This window comes from Schistocerca cancellata, chromosome 1 (genome assembly GCF_023864275.1).
Source record: "Schistocerca cancellata isolate TAMUIC-IGC-003103 chromosome 1, iqSchCanc2.1, whole genome shotgun sequence".
In the NCBI taxonomy this organism is placed as follows: Eukaryota; Metazoa; Arthropoda; class Insecta; order Orthoptera; family Acrididae; genus Schistocerca; species Schistocerca cancellata.
In genome coordinates, this window is record NC_064626.1 from 863306892 (window position 1) to 863321885 (window position 14994).

At 39.3% G+C, this 14994-nt stretch overlaps 1 protein-coding gene across 4 annotated transcripts in view; it reads left to right on the forward strand.

Annotated features, from left to right (window-relative positions):
• LOC126189455 (transmembrane and coiled-coil domain-containing protein 6) overlaps nt 1–13640 on the forward strand; it is a 49664-nt gene extending 36024 nt beyond the window's left edge. For all 4 annotated transcript variants that reach the window (XM_049930943.1, XM_049930944.1, XM_049930947.1 and 1 more), the window contains one exon: nt 13099–13640. In XM_049930943.1, coding sequence (XP_049786900.1) covers nt 13099–13573 — 475 coding nt within the window. In that variant the 3' untranslated portion in view covers nt 13574–13640. The remainder of the gene's footprint in view (nt 1–13098) is intronic.
• The last annotated feature ends 1354 nt before the right edge of the window (nt 13641–14994 follow it).

The following is a 14994-nucleotide window of genomic DNA, read 5'->3' on the forward strand; positions in this document are numbered from 1 at the left end:
TGATTTAATTTGACTACGTTCCATTATCCTTTTTTTGCTTTTGTTGGTGTTCATCTTATGTCCTTCTTCCGAGACAGTGTCATTCCATTCAACTGCTCTTCCAGGTCCTTTGCTGTCTGTGACAGAGTTACAATGTCATCAGCAAACCTCGAAGTTTTTATTTCTTCTCCATAGATTTTAATTCCTACTCCAATTTTTGTGTTGTTTTCTTTACTGCTTGCTCAATATATGGATTGAACATCATCAGGGATAGGCTACAACCCTATAAATAGCCAAAAAAGAAAAATTAATCAATATTGTCATTTATAAATGAAATCTGACCCATTTTAGTTGATGTGAGTCTGTTTCTCTTCTCAGTGCCTACTTGTCCTGCTTTTGAAAGTATTCATTTCACAGGACACTGATGTTGCTGTGATACATGATACTTTTAGAACCAATTGATACAGTACTGACCACAGTAATTTTCTTGTTTTCCACCAGTTTAAGGGATTACTGTTTCTAGGCAAGTATCCCTCTGCCAAATATTTGACTAATTTGACAATTGCTGCACTATCTGGATCGTGACTTGCTTGAAGCTGACTAATAGTTTTATCAGACTCCTACCAGATTGAAGAAGTCCCATGCATTATGATGGCAACTGGTTTAGAAATGAGTTCTCTCTCTCTCTCTCTCTCTCTCTCTCTCTGTGTGTGTGTGTGTGTGTGTGTGTGTGTGTGTGTGTGTGTGTGTGTGTTTGTTTGTTTGTGTGTGTGTGAGAGAGTGAGAGAGAGTTAGTTTATTTCTTGAGGACATTGTATATTTTTGTCTTTAAAGAATTTTAGTTGCAGTTCCATTAATCTTGGCAAGATTTTCATTTTTGAAAGTGAGACATTTTTTCTGAGGACACCTCTTGGGTCACCTCATTGAAATCTTTCAAAATCAGTAAAGCCTATTGCATTATCTCCCACTCTGTATCTTTTAAGTTTAAGGTGATCAATTTTGCACCTAAAATAATGAGGCCAGAAATTATGGGATCTTTATTTAAAGTATATCTTTGCAAAATGGTACAAGTTTTTTCAATTTCAGTTGGTCTTTTTTTTTTTTTTTGCAAGTGTGCTTAAAGTAAATGGACTCTCCTTAAAAAACATAACTCTTTTGACCTTGTCAGTGGTCTTCTGTATGGACTTCTGAATAGCATGTTGGACAGTGAGTTCTAAAGAATGTACGCAGCATGGGATATGTGAAAGTTTCAGAAGCATGGCAGTTAATTTCACATTTGATGCATTGTTTATTATTATAGAAGTGTTTTTAAAATTGATATTGTATTTGGCAGTAACAGACTTTACCCAGTTTGAGATATTTTCTGCAGTGTGTCTGTCCTCAAAATGTTAGCACTCCAACAAGTATGACTTTAATTCACACTTCTCATCTATAAAATGTGAGTGAGAGCCTAGAAACTAATGTTATTTACACCCATCCATGCATTAGATATAAGGTAGACTGCCATTTCAGTGGTCAAATCATTTTTATTTTTATCGAATAACTCATGATACAAACTGGGCATTAGAGAACTCAACAACGTTTTTTGACTTGGTAAATTATAATTTGGGCAGAGCGTACTCTGTATCTTCATCAACTACAGAGAGTCCGCCACCGGTAGCTGAGTGGTCAGCGCGACAGAATGTCAATCCTAAGAGCCCAGGTTCGATTCCCGGCTGGGTCGGAAATTTTCTCCACCCAGGAACTGGGTGTTGTGTTGTTCTAATCATCATCATTTCATCCCCATTGACGTACAAGTCGCCGAAGTGGCATCAAATTGAAAGACTTGCACCCGGCGAACGGTCTACCTGACGGGAGGCCCCAGTCACACGACATTTTAACTACAGAGAGAGGATGGTATTCCCTGCAAATCATTTTTAAAAGCTGTGTATGTAGTGCCATACTTTTATTTACGTGGCCAGCTTCATATTATCAGAAAATTTACATATTGGTTGTTGTAAATGAAAAGCAGCTTGGGGTGAGGGCACCACAAAAGGAAATAAATCAGGACTTGGTCCAGAAACTGGCGACAGAGATAGGCTGGTTACAGTTTGAGACTAAATTTGCCTGAAGTGGAAGCATACATCAGTGAGGACAGGTCACGAGAAATGACTTCTCAAATTTCTGTATCGATCTTTGGTGATACAGATTGGCTTCCTAACCCTCATCATTCCAGAGGTGTTGTGGGATTCTTCTATTTTAGATGTCTCTTCAGGTTTGATGATGAGCCACAAACCATGGAAAATGTCTGCTTGAGAGTAGCAGTATTTTCGTTTTTCTTCTATCTTGGTAAAATGGTACTGTACATCACTCATAATTCTTCTATTCAAAGACAATGTTGTTGACATATTGTTGTGCAGCTCTGAAAAGTTAAAATAATTACTATTAACTTAGACATTTTAAATTGTAAAAGCTTAAAGTGAGAATAGTTATAAATGCAGCGCATTCGTAATCAGAAGATATAGAGTATGATGTAGGACGTTATGATTTATGAACCTAGACCCACGATCATAAAGTTGGTACCATATATGAAAAGGTGTGAAACAGTCAAAATGATTAAGGAACTCGTGCAGACAAGTCTGATAATACAAAATATAGCAAGAGCCTCACTGAGGCCTTTACAGACCATAATTACCCTCTCAACCTTGTCATTTCTTATCTTTCCGGTCACCCAAAACCTCCCAAAATTCCACCATCTGGCCACAGAAGATCATTCCCCTCATGACTTAGTATCACCCAGGACTGGAGCAAATGAATTACATTCTCTGCCAGGGTTTTGAATACCTCTCGTCTTGCCCTGAAATGAGAAATTTATACCCACCATTCTTCCCACCCCTCCCACAGTTTTATTCTACCACCCACCGAACCTACACAATATCCTCGTCCATCCATACACAACCTTTGCTTCTTACTCCTTGCCTCTTGGCTAATATTCCTGCAATAGATGTAGATGCATGACCTGTCTCAGTTATCCTTCCACCACTATGTTCTCCATTCTGGCTACAAACATCATCTATCCCATCGTGTTCCCATCCAGCACTACACAGCCCTATATTCCACCAATAAACCCAGTCATTTTACTTCTCTCCTTTTCCGCTGCCCCCCCCCCCCCCCTTCCTCTCTCTCTCTCTCTCTCTCTCTCTTTCTCTCTCTCTCTTCCCCACCTGCCCTCTTGTCTAAACTCCTAACTGTACCTAGCTACCCTATCCTCTCTGCACCTCATCTGTGTGCATGCACACTCCCAATAGCAGCATTTTACCGTCTCACACCCCTACCCAGTTATCCCTCCACACCCCAGCTTCCCCCTTACCCCCACCCATTTGCCTCTCTCATCATGTGCTGCTGCTGGCATTCTGGCTTCAGCTGTCAGAGACTGTGGTCACGTGTGTGTGAGTTGCGTTTGCTTGTGTGTGTGTGTGTGTGTGTGTGTGTGAGTGAGTTGCGTTTGCTTGTGTGTGTGTGTGTGTGTGTGTGTGTGTGTGTGTGTGTGTGCCTCACAAGATTTTCATCGTTTTCTTACTCTCTTCACGCAAACAGTAAGTCCTAGAGAAAAAATGAATATGACCTTTTGAAGGGAAATATAATTTAGTTTAATTTTTTACTGCGACATGTTTTTGTTAGAGGCCAGGGTTTCGAGTTATTCAAGAAAAGCGTACAAAATTAACTGTAAATGTGTTCCATCTCAAAAACCATTTATAATAGGGCATATGTCCATATTTTGTTTTTTGCTTCAAATGATCATTCCTATCATATCCCTGAATACTGACCATTCCTCCTGAGCCAATCTGTGTATATGGGCTATTATATACATTAAAGTAATTATGTCATACACATGCCATTATTTTTATAAAAAACTGATCTCGGATGGAGAGATGGTCAGTGAGGAAAGCAAGTTGGAAGCTGTATCACTGCGCCAAGAGTGCAGAGAAAAGATTGGTGCCCCAGGTCACCATGTGATCTGCTCTATGCGATCTCATCCGTAAGAGTGGTGGGGAGCAGTGATGTACCTTGCAGTGTGATCTGTAAGTGTAGTAGGGAGCAGTGAGCTAGTGAGCTACCTTGTGATCTGATTCTTGAGAGAAGTGGGGAGCAGTGGTCTAATGAGACGGCGTATGGTTTGATTGGTGAGAGTGGTAGGAGCAATGAGCTGTTGGGAGGGGAGTGATGTTTGGGTCACTTTACGGTATACTCTGACTGCACAGTGGCTGAAGACCGCAGCTTATATGATCACTGACGTTCCAAGTGCGACTCCAAGTCAAAGGATAAAAAGTATCAACTCACTCAAAAGTCTGTAAACATTGATTGAGCTTCTGAAATTTGAGGTTTTCTTTTCAACTGAAGAGTGGTATCACGGTGCTGGAAGTTATTTCTGTGTTACGGTGTCATTTTAAAGAGCCAACCTAGCATTTGCCTCGGTAGCTGCACAGTGAGCATGGTGGGTTGCTAAATATAGGGACCTGAGTTCGATTCCTGGCTGAGTTGAAGATTTTTTCTACTTTGTTACTGGGTGCTGTCTCGTACTTACTTTTTCACTGTCATAACCGGCTTTACTATTGAGATGACTGAATGGGTATGACTTGACAGCCAATAAATGGGGGTCGGGGCATGTAGCTTTTTCTTTATTTCTGCTGTTTTCATGGATGAGAAAAGCTTCACATATTAATAAGGTATGCAAATCCACATGTGCACTTTTATTGTATCTTAGAAAATGTGTTCTTAAGAATGTGGCATGGGATGCCGTTGCAGCAGCCTACTGCAGAATTTTCATTCTGCTCATTACAGCCACCAGAGGCGCATTTTGAAATCAAATGAGCTACCATTCATTTTTTCCAAATCACTCAAGGATCAGGCTCTTTGAATCAGTTCAGGAATGGACTACCCATCTCTGTTATTGATGCAGGGAGAAACATGGAGCAAAAGAAAAAAATTAACAAAAATTTTACCAATAGATGGCACTGTAAGTATCTTAACATAGATGGGGTTGCCTTCAAATGACAGATGAATTGCAATACGATGGCTGTGGTTTGAGTTGCACATTACACCATCCGTACTGTTTAATGTGCCTGATTCGACAGTCAACAGTTGTGGCAATTTCGCTAGGTAAACCCATCCACCATGACAAGGTCACACCACATTGGTTGGGAAAAATCGGTTTTGAATTGTCATGGGGCCAAAGCTGAATAAAAGGCAAAATGACATTGATTTCTAATTGTCATGAGACTGGCGCAAGATTTATTCAATATGCTGTCCACCGTTTCCTGCCACAAGTTGAAATCGAGAAACAGCAAGTTCCACAACAGATCAGAATGTCTCGGGTGTCACATTCAGAACATGTTTCGCAGTTCATGCCTTCAGTTCAGCCACATTTGTAATTGGAGCACTTTCAGCCATGTTCGTAACTGAAGCACTAAACATGATGTCTTTCAGATAACTGGATTAAGATCAAGTGATATAGATGGCAAGGAAATGATGGCTGATAATTCTAGCAGTTCCAATACGCCTCTGTAGCAGCCGCTTCACTGATGGTGCAGTGTGCAGAAGAGCGCCATCTTGCATAAAAATTATCTCACCCAGACATCCATGCTGTTGAATGGTTGGAATGAAATTGGTGTGCAAAAGACTCTCATAGCTTGTACTAGTGATGGTACAACTAACAAGACCTGCAGGACTCACCTGTTTGAACAAATATGCTGTCGACCCACACCACACAGTGACCCTTGCAGAATGAAGTGGTACCAGTGGATGTGCGTGGGCATTATCCATTATCCATATTCTGCAATTCTGCATACTGACAAGTCCTTTGAGATGGAAATCTGGTTTGCTTGTCTACAAAATGGGTCATGGCCGTTCGTTGTCCACTTCCATGCAAGCAAGAAATTCCGGAGTAAATGTCTCGCTGGCAGTTCAGCAGGAAGCAACTCCTGAACTTTGGTGATTTTGTATGGATAGCTGTGCGGGATGTTTCTTAGGATTTTATACAGAATGCTCACAAGCATATCCAATGTTCGGGCAGTTCCCCGTGCTCTGCAAATTTGCACACCACTGCTTCAGCCCTGCTGCAATATTATGGCCATGTCTTTGACAGCTGTTCGATCAACTCCTTTCCTCCCTGTGCCACATTGCACTTTGAAGAAGCCTTTCTTTTTGAATTTTGTAATCATTTTCTACAGATCCCTAGCAGACATCAGACCAGTGCCTTTTTTCATAACCTTGAGTCTGTGGAACTTCTGCAGGGCTACTGGCATACAGTTACTGTTCTTGTAAAAGAGCTTTATCAGCAGCATGCAATCCTTCTTGGACAGTCATATAGGGAATCTCGTACACAAACTGAGGAACAGCTGTGTGCTGCACATCTATTGGTGTGCATATTCTGATGCTGGCCAAATTTTCATAAAAATTTTTGTGTTCCTTGATGTTTCCCCTTTGTGTCAATAATACGCTGTTCAAATTTGACATCATTCTGAGCAGTATTTCTCTTTCTATAGTTTTTTGAAACTGGCACTTTAATTATGTACACCCTGTATATTAAGAACAACTAGACCCAGTACAACACCATGAGGAGTGCTTTACTAAAAATCATACTTAAAATGATTCTAGGTCACCTTATTCCATGCTAAAAAATGTAAAATGGCTTCCCATGATTAATGTACAGTATGTGTGGTGGTGAACAATCAATGTGCTCAGAATATATAAAAGAATATTTTATTATTAATTTGTGAAAACTGAAAGGGTAGCAAATTGTCTCCTCTTGGTAATGACAGTGGTGCATCCAGACACTGATTCAATCCAGATCTTCTGTTTAATGTAAACAGCTGCCTAAATAATTAGGCCATGCAAGCAGATATTTCTGTTCCTTCAGGACATTCCAATTTTAAGTTAATCCATTGGGTATGTAGGGACAGTGCTGTTAAATAAAATGATTTCGTGGAGGGGTGGGGCATTACCACAGAACTGTCTGTAGATTATTAGTAATGGGTTGACAATATGATGTGTTCGCAAGCTGAATCAGTGCAGTGGAAAATGTCTGCATACCAGAAACCAATATTTGATCATTTTCACAGAATGCTTAGACAAGATTCAGAAAGCCACATAATAATCAATCTCACTGACATCATCTGGACGAGGAAACAGTGAAAATCCCTGCTAAAGGGCTAAATTTGGTAGTAGTGTCTGGATCCCACTCCAGCTACTGCTGAGTCTGGGTGCCGACGAGTCCTCTCCATTTAGCTCGGCCCTCCCACTGCTTTTTTTCCTCCACTTGCTGCCAGATCACACCTCTCCTTTCCACAGATATTCTCACTCCCTTTTTCCATCGTGTTCTTGGGTGCCCTCTAGGTCTTTTTCCATCCCTCTTAAGTTCTTCCACAATTCTGGGAAGTCTCTGCCCATGCATCCTCTTAACATACCCGTATCATCTTAATTTCTTTTTTCAATTTCTTCCCTCATAGTGTCTTGTTTAAGGTCCTTTCTGATATCTACATTCCTTACTCTGTCCATTCTTATTTTTCCCTTAACTGCTCTGAGAAATTTCATTTCCCCTGCTTGCAGTCTGCTCCAGCCCCTTTCTGTCACTGTCCATGTTTCTCTTCCATAGGTAACCATAGGGAAGTAATAACTCTTATACGTAAGGAGTTTTGCTTTCTCTGAAACTTCCTTATTCCAAATCAGGTGTTTTATTGTTTGGTAGAATTGCGTCCCTTCTGTAAGCTCCTATTAATTTTGTTGGTTATTCTTCCATCATTAGATATTTCACTCCCTAAATAAGTGAAACTGTTTACCACTTTGAGGGGTTCTGCATTCAAAGTAATATTCCCATTGCTCCCTTTCTCTTCCAAATTCCATTACTTCACTCTTATCTTTATTTATTTTTAATCCATGCCTTCTCATTATTTCATTCTACATGTCAAGTTTTAACAGTACATCTACCTCTTTATCGCCCCATATTACCATATCATATGCAAAAATCATCTTTTTGTCTTTTTCTTTTACTATATCTTTAACTACCTTATTCATTCCCTCCATCACAATATTAAAAAGTGCAGGAGATAGAATACTTCCTTGTTTAAGTCCTTGTCTTATTTCAAAGAATTTTGTCATCTGTTCATTGTCTTTATTACATTAATGTATCCATCTTCTATACCTATCTTCTTCACTTCTTCCCACAGTCTTTCCCTGTTAACTGAGTCATATGCCTTTTGTATGCCTATAAAAACAATTATCATCCTTTTGTATACTACCAACTTTTTTCTATCAGTTGACAGAAAATATCAGCTTGATTGTGCTTCTTCCTTTCCTAAACCCATGCTGTTCTTCACTTAGCTCCTTTTCTCTTTTCACTTATTCAATTTAGTAAAATTCTAAAAAAAAGTCATGGCTGTATGACTCATAAGGGTTATTCCTCTGACGTTTTTACAAAGTCTTTTATTGCCTTTTTTGAAGATGGGAACAATGTCTCCTCTTCTCCAATCATCAGGTATTGTTCTATTTCTCCACACACTTGACAGTACTCTGTACAGCCACTGCATTCCCACTGGACCTGCTGCTCTTATCGTGTCAACTGATACTTCATCAGGTCCTGGGGCTTTCTCCCCATTCATCTTCTTCACATCTATTTCCATTTCTTCCCATGTAATTTGACCTGATTCTGCTTCCCAACTTCTCTCAGTTTCTCTATTATTGATTGTTTCCTCACGTATCTGCTCCTCAGTGTTTAACAGTTTCTTAAAATATTCTCTTCAGAGATCCTTTATATTCCCTGGATCTTCAATCACAGTACCATCCTCTCTTTCCATCTTTACTGGTACTTCAGAAGCCTTCCTTTTATTTTTCATCATTTTATAGAACATTTTCTTATTGCTCTTCACATCATCTTCAAGTTTTTTTTGTAAACTCTTCCCATGCCTTTTTCTTTGCTGTTTCCACTGTTTATTTGTACTTCTTCATTTCCTCTATATATCTTTTATGGTCCTCGTCATTTTTAGTTTTCCACCACTTTCTCCATGCTCCATTTTTTCTTCTTAGTGCTTAGATTGTGGTATCACCCTACCAACTTGTCTGTCTTACTTTTTCCTTTTCAGATGTTTTACCACATACTTTTTGTGCTGTTATGACTGAAGTGTCTTTGAATAAACTCCATTATTTTTCTTCACCACAGAAAACTTCTTTTGGAAATTTTTGTGTGATTAATTCTCTATACTTCTCTGCACTTTCACTCTCCTTCAGTTTCCAACCTTGTATCCTCAGCACTTCCTTCTGTTTTCTATTTTTCGCACACTGATTTATTTTCCATTGTCCCACCAGTAATCTATGGTCTCCATCTGCACTCACATTTGGGATTACCTTCGCTTTTGTTACTTTCTCTCCCCATTCCTTATCTACTAGAATATAATCAATTACTCTCTCAGTTCTTCCACCCCAACTGTATCTGCTGATAACATGACTTTCTCTCTTCGTAAACCAGCTGTTTGCTATTTTCATTCCATTCCTCTGGCACAAATCCAGGAGTCTTCTCCTTCTTCATTTCTGCCTCCATATCCAAAACATCCCAATACTTGCTCAGATCTCTCTCTCTGTTTGCCTACCTGTGCATTAAAATCTCCCATCACTATATTAGCACTCTCTATATGGTTCTCTAATTCATCTTTTCTTCGCTACATCCCACTTGAGGTGCATAAATCTGGATAACGTTTAGTGTTTCTTTTTGGAATCTCAGGTTTTAAGATTATGATCCTGTCTGATATATACCTCACACTTTCAATACAGTTTTGTACATTCTTATTCACCATCACTGCCACACTGTTTCTTCCGAACCTGTTATTCCCACTCCAGTACAGTTTTTCTCCTCCTCTCAAATTCTTCTCACCTATTCCCTTCCACTTCATTTTGCTTACTCCCAAAATATCTAACTTTCTCTCTGTTAGTACATCTGTCATTTCTTCCATTTTTCCACTGAGGGTTAATATATTAAGGGTGCCAATATTTAGGTTAGTTTTTAGTCTGTCTGGTTTCATCTTCTTGTACTGATGAATATCATCCCATCATTCACACCAGTACTTGAAGAAGCAGTGGGGTCAAACCCTGTGTGGTTTGTTCCAAGGCTCGTCTGTGTTTAGAAATCAATATAGGAAGACTTTCCTACTGGCTTGCTAGGCCTAATGCAAGAAAGGATTTTCTGTTGGGGTTGTGTCCCTTTGTCTTTGGAGTTTCTCCTCCACCTCAAGGCAGTGGTTCCCTTCTCATTTAATCCCCAGAAAGGAGGGTTGCCACATTTGGCATCTTCACCGCTCCGAAGTCTTTCTTCTCTGCCATTGCTGCCATTAAGGTCTTCACCTGTAACTCTGGGCATGGGTTCCATGTTATACCCCATGGGATTGGGTCCCTGCCTGAACTCAGCCATCCTACCACTCTGGCCTACTGAAGTGTAGGATGCCCACCCCAGCGACGTGGATGCACCAGACAGGAATCACACCAGTGGAGGAATACAGAAGGGGACCCTACATCCCTGGAGTGGGTTAATGATTGTGTATCGTGCCACAATCAAAGGCTAAATTTGGTGCCCACTCCAAATGTGCTACTAATAGCACATTACATCAGCTATGTGGTGCATGCTGTCACTGGAAGCAGCAGAAAAGGTTTGCATTCAAACCTGTAGAGTACTTACCAAGCAGAGCCATTAGAATCTGCTGTGTTCAAACCAACTAGTTTATAGCAAGGTTTGGATGATATATTTGTGGTGTTGCTATATGGAATTAAGAAACCTGAGAGTTCCAAACAGATCCCTGGATCATAGTATATATAGAAACCCACAAACACTGATCTCTCTCTCCATACATCGAGCCATAAATCACAAAGAAATTTTGTGCTAAAGATTCTGGTCCATAGAGCTCAAACATATTCAGACAAGGAGAGACTTTTTGAAGAATTTGATCAGGTTTTGCTGTCAAAATCAAGAACTCCTGAGAAAGAGGTATAGACTGAGATGGAGAAAGAGAATCTGAAATTCATTTAGCTACTTAATGCTGGCTGAGTATTCAGAAAGATTGGTAGACTCCTATTGAAATAATGCTTACATTGTATTTCACTCCCGTCAACAAAGATAAAAAGTCTTTTTTTGTAATGTTAAAGAAGATCTAGTCTCCAAAAGTGGGATGTGCACCACATTCCACGTGAAAGTGGGATTTCTTACATAGGACAGACTGTGAGAACAATTGAGGAGAAATGCAAGGAAAATCTGTGACACACCCAACTAAAACAAGGAATCAAACCACTGCTCTGAATATTGCCATGAAGTGAAACTTAATGAGATTGGTATCATGGTGCAGACACCAAGTTTCTGGGACAGTTTGATGAAGGATTCTGTCGAAATAAAGATGCCAGATAACCTAATGAACAGGGAGAGAGGCTTTTGTCTCTGGCACTCAATTTAGTAACACCTCACCAGCTATCAGATCCACCAGAGATGCATACTGAGAGATTGTATTAATTCATGATATATCAGCGCATTGTCTGAAAAATAAGAGAGCATCAAAGGGTGTAGTTAATGTTGGGAGTCAAATTCAAAACCAGCTATAAATAGCGGTGTGAGACCGACAACAGTTCACAGTGTGGTTGGAGTCAGTCAGCGAGTACACCTAAAGCCCAACTCACCACACCTGCAGATGATGAGTGTGTTGGTCGTTGAAACTGTGCAAAACTGGAAGCAATAGGTTGGTTACATACCCAGAAGTATACCATTATTGCAGAGAGTTTTGTGATGGCTGTGGATCCGTAATTTTCTTTGGATAGTCGTAAACTCCCACAAACAATAACAATGCAGAAAAAGTGCAAAACTTGTGAGTCTGCTGACTAATAGTTAGATAAGTGGTATTTGATTTGTACCATAGCATGGTTCTCCAGAATTTTAACAAAAATGGTTCAGATGGGTCTGAGCAGTGTGGGACTTAACATCTGAGGTCATCAGTCCCCTAGAACTTAGAACTACATAAACCTAACTAACCTAAGGACATCACACACATCCATGCCCGAGGCACGATTTGAACCTGTGACCATAGTGGTCGCGCGGTTCCAGACTGAAGCGCCTAGAACCATTTGGCCACACTGGCCGGCGAATTTTAACAGTTTCACACAGTGGGGAGACTGTGTGACAATCATTTTTGTAAATCTTGCAGTTAAATGTACAAGTAACAGTTAGGATGCTATAGTTCATATTTTTGGTAAGACATTGATGGGTGTTTGTGATCCCAAACCTGGACGAAAAATGACAGTTGTGAACGTCATGTGAAAGTAAATTTTGTTACACTTTCGTAATGACGTATGTAAGTAAAAGAACAATTTTGTTAGTTGTTTGGTTTGAGTTAATGCTACATTTCTTCTTTTACCAAACATTTTGGTACTTCATTCTGTAGGAATGGTCACACTCATATTTACAATGTTCATTGTTCATTTTTTAGCCTGTGTGTAAGGTGGCCTTGCAGAGTGATGCTTTCAGTCATATACAGTGCCATCAATAGTATGCTGCCTATGAAAGTTACAGCACTTCCTTTTCTATTTTCTAATCAGACAAATATTTTAATCAGTATAAAAGTTTGTGTTTAGTGTGTGTTTGATACGCTAACAAATTTCATTCTGTAAGATTTGTTTTCAGTTTCTAAGAAAGTAAGGGGTGGATTAGTACTTAGCTCAGAGTTTCCATTCCAAGGCATTGTATTAGACCCCTCCCAGGCTTCCACATGTATTCCCTGTTTTGTAGAATATGATCAGTTTCTTTCTCAGATTCTCTGTGGAGAGATTTTGTGTTCATATTGTGTTTAAGGTAAAATACATGCAGATTACAAGTGCATCTAGCCTATTGGTGTAATGATATAATGATGACATTACTGCCAAGTCACAGTGTGGGAACAAAATTCTGCACACACACACACACACACACACACACACACACACAGAGAGAGAGATAGACAGACAGACAGAGAGTTATAAACTTTGTCAACATAACATTAACCCATTAAGTGAAATCTTGTTAATTATGTGTAATAGAGATCTGATTTACTATCTAAAATGTTGTCATTTTTCTTTTAACAGGGACCATGAGCTTGAGTCAATTGCTGTGGAAAGTTGCCCGTTGATGTCAACAGAACCAACTGTTAACTGGGTCATTTATCTTCTGAGCTGCACTGAAAAGTGTGATATAATCATGCTTAAAAATTCTGTTGTCTCAAAAGCATCGAGCCTTTTGCTGGAATTGGTGAGAAAACTTGCCAGTGAAAATGAAAGCAATGATATAGTGACTGTAACAGCACTACTTAGAATTATAGGAAACTTGTGTGGAGGAAGGGAAGAATGTGTAGAGGAACTGATGCAGGGAGTAGATTCTAAGAAACACATGCTTGAATTGTTTAGGACACTTCTAAGTTCTCCATATCCTCATCTAAGATGTGAATCATTGTGGGTTATTGGAAATGTTGCCAAACATTTGTGTGAACCAGAGATCTTCTTATCACAACTGGAACCAAGCCTTAGTAACACTCTCAAAGCCAACATTACACTGAATATATAATAATAAATGTGTAATAATAATTGGTGTCAATTTAATATTTTGTACCTTGATGATAAGGAATATATATATTTATGTTATGCTTGTTGTTTTGTTGGGACAAAATTGCTTGTAACTGCCCAAGAAGTTTAGTGAGTTACAAGACTTGCAGTAGCTTGTAAGAGTTGAATTTGATTCCTAGCCGCTCCTCAGATTTATTAGGTCTTTCAGCTTGTTATGGTGTATGGTCTACACTGAAATAGCTATAGTAATAGATTATGCTTTTTAGTTATATATACCATGTAAGCTTTGAACCTTTGACAAGTAACTTAAGTGATTAAAATAACCTGAAGCTATAGTGATTGGGCCATGGCAGGAAGCAGTGACTGTGTTGATGAAAAAAATACTGATACCGCGTTAAAGTACAAATGTGCTAGTCTAGAATTTCTGTGTTAGGATTAATCTGCTGTGGAATATCATCTGTCTAGTAGAAGATGGGTATAGGATGTCTGTTGGAAGGCAATGGATGGAAGCAAGGGATTGAAGGGGCAATGGACAAGGAGTTCTTCTGTGAAAATTATTACAGAAATATTCTAATAATTGACAAGAGGGAAATACTGTGAACACTGTCAATAGATCTACATAGTGTTCCATGGATGTCAACAACATTTGGCATTGTGCATGTTATGATTAAAATTAAATGTCACAGGTAAGTTCAGTGTATTACATGTAAAACTGTAAATTTCTCTACACTCAGAAGGGAAACTCCCATTGCACCCCCCTCCCCCCTCATATTTGGTGGTAAGATGGTCCAATGGATAGCCTGTCAAACACAGAACACGGATCAAGCAAAAACAGGAAGAAAGTGTATTGAAGTGTGAAAAAAAGGCAAAATGAAAACAATGGCTGGTCCAATCTTAACATTGAGTGAAGTGTAAAAACTATGGCGTTGTGGGTAAGTGGTCATGGTGTTGGACTGCAAAGCGGACAAGCCGTGTTTGAAACTCCCTCTAGCTATTTGTTTTATTTTATTTTACTTTTTTACAACATTATGAACTGTCTATCCAGTCATTGAAATGTCTTTGTAGTTGTCATACTACTTATTGGTTATAGAATATGAGTAAATGTGATGAGTAGTGAGAGCAAGATACCACATAGACCTCTCACAGAAATGAAAACAACAAATAAATGGGTGTGGACTATTATACAATAGAGCAATTCAAGAGTAAAAACTTCCAAAATGGAATGCAACTTGAAAAATGTTAAAAACATATGTTTTGACGGAGCACAGAGAAACTGCCTGTTTGTGAAACTGTTGCATTCATTTGTTGCAGCTTATGTGACAAACTATTGTGTTTTCATCATTTCCTTGGGAGTGATCACATTCACATCCACGCGAACACCTAAATTGGGCAAGGAGGCATATCTCACTCCCTCGCCAGACA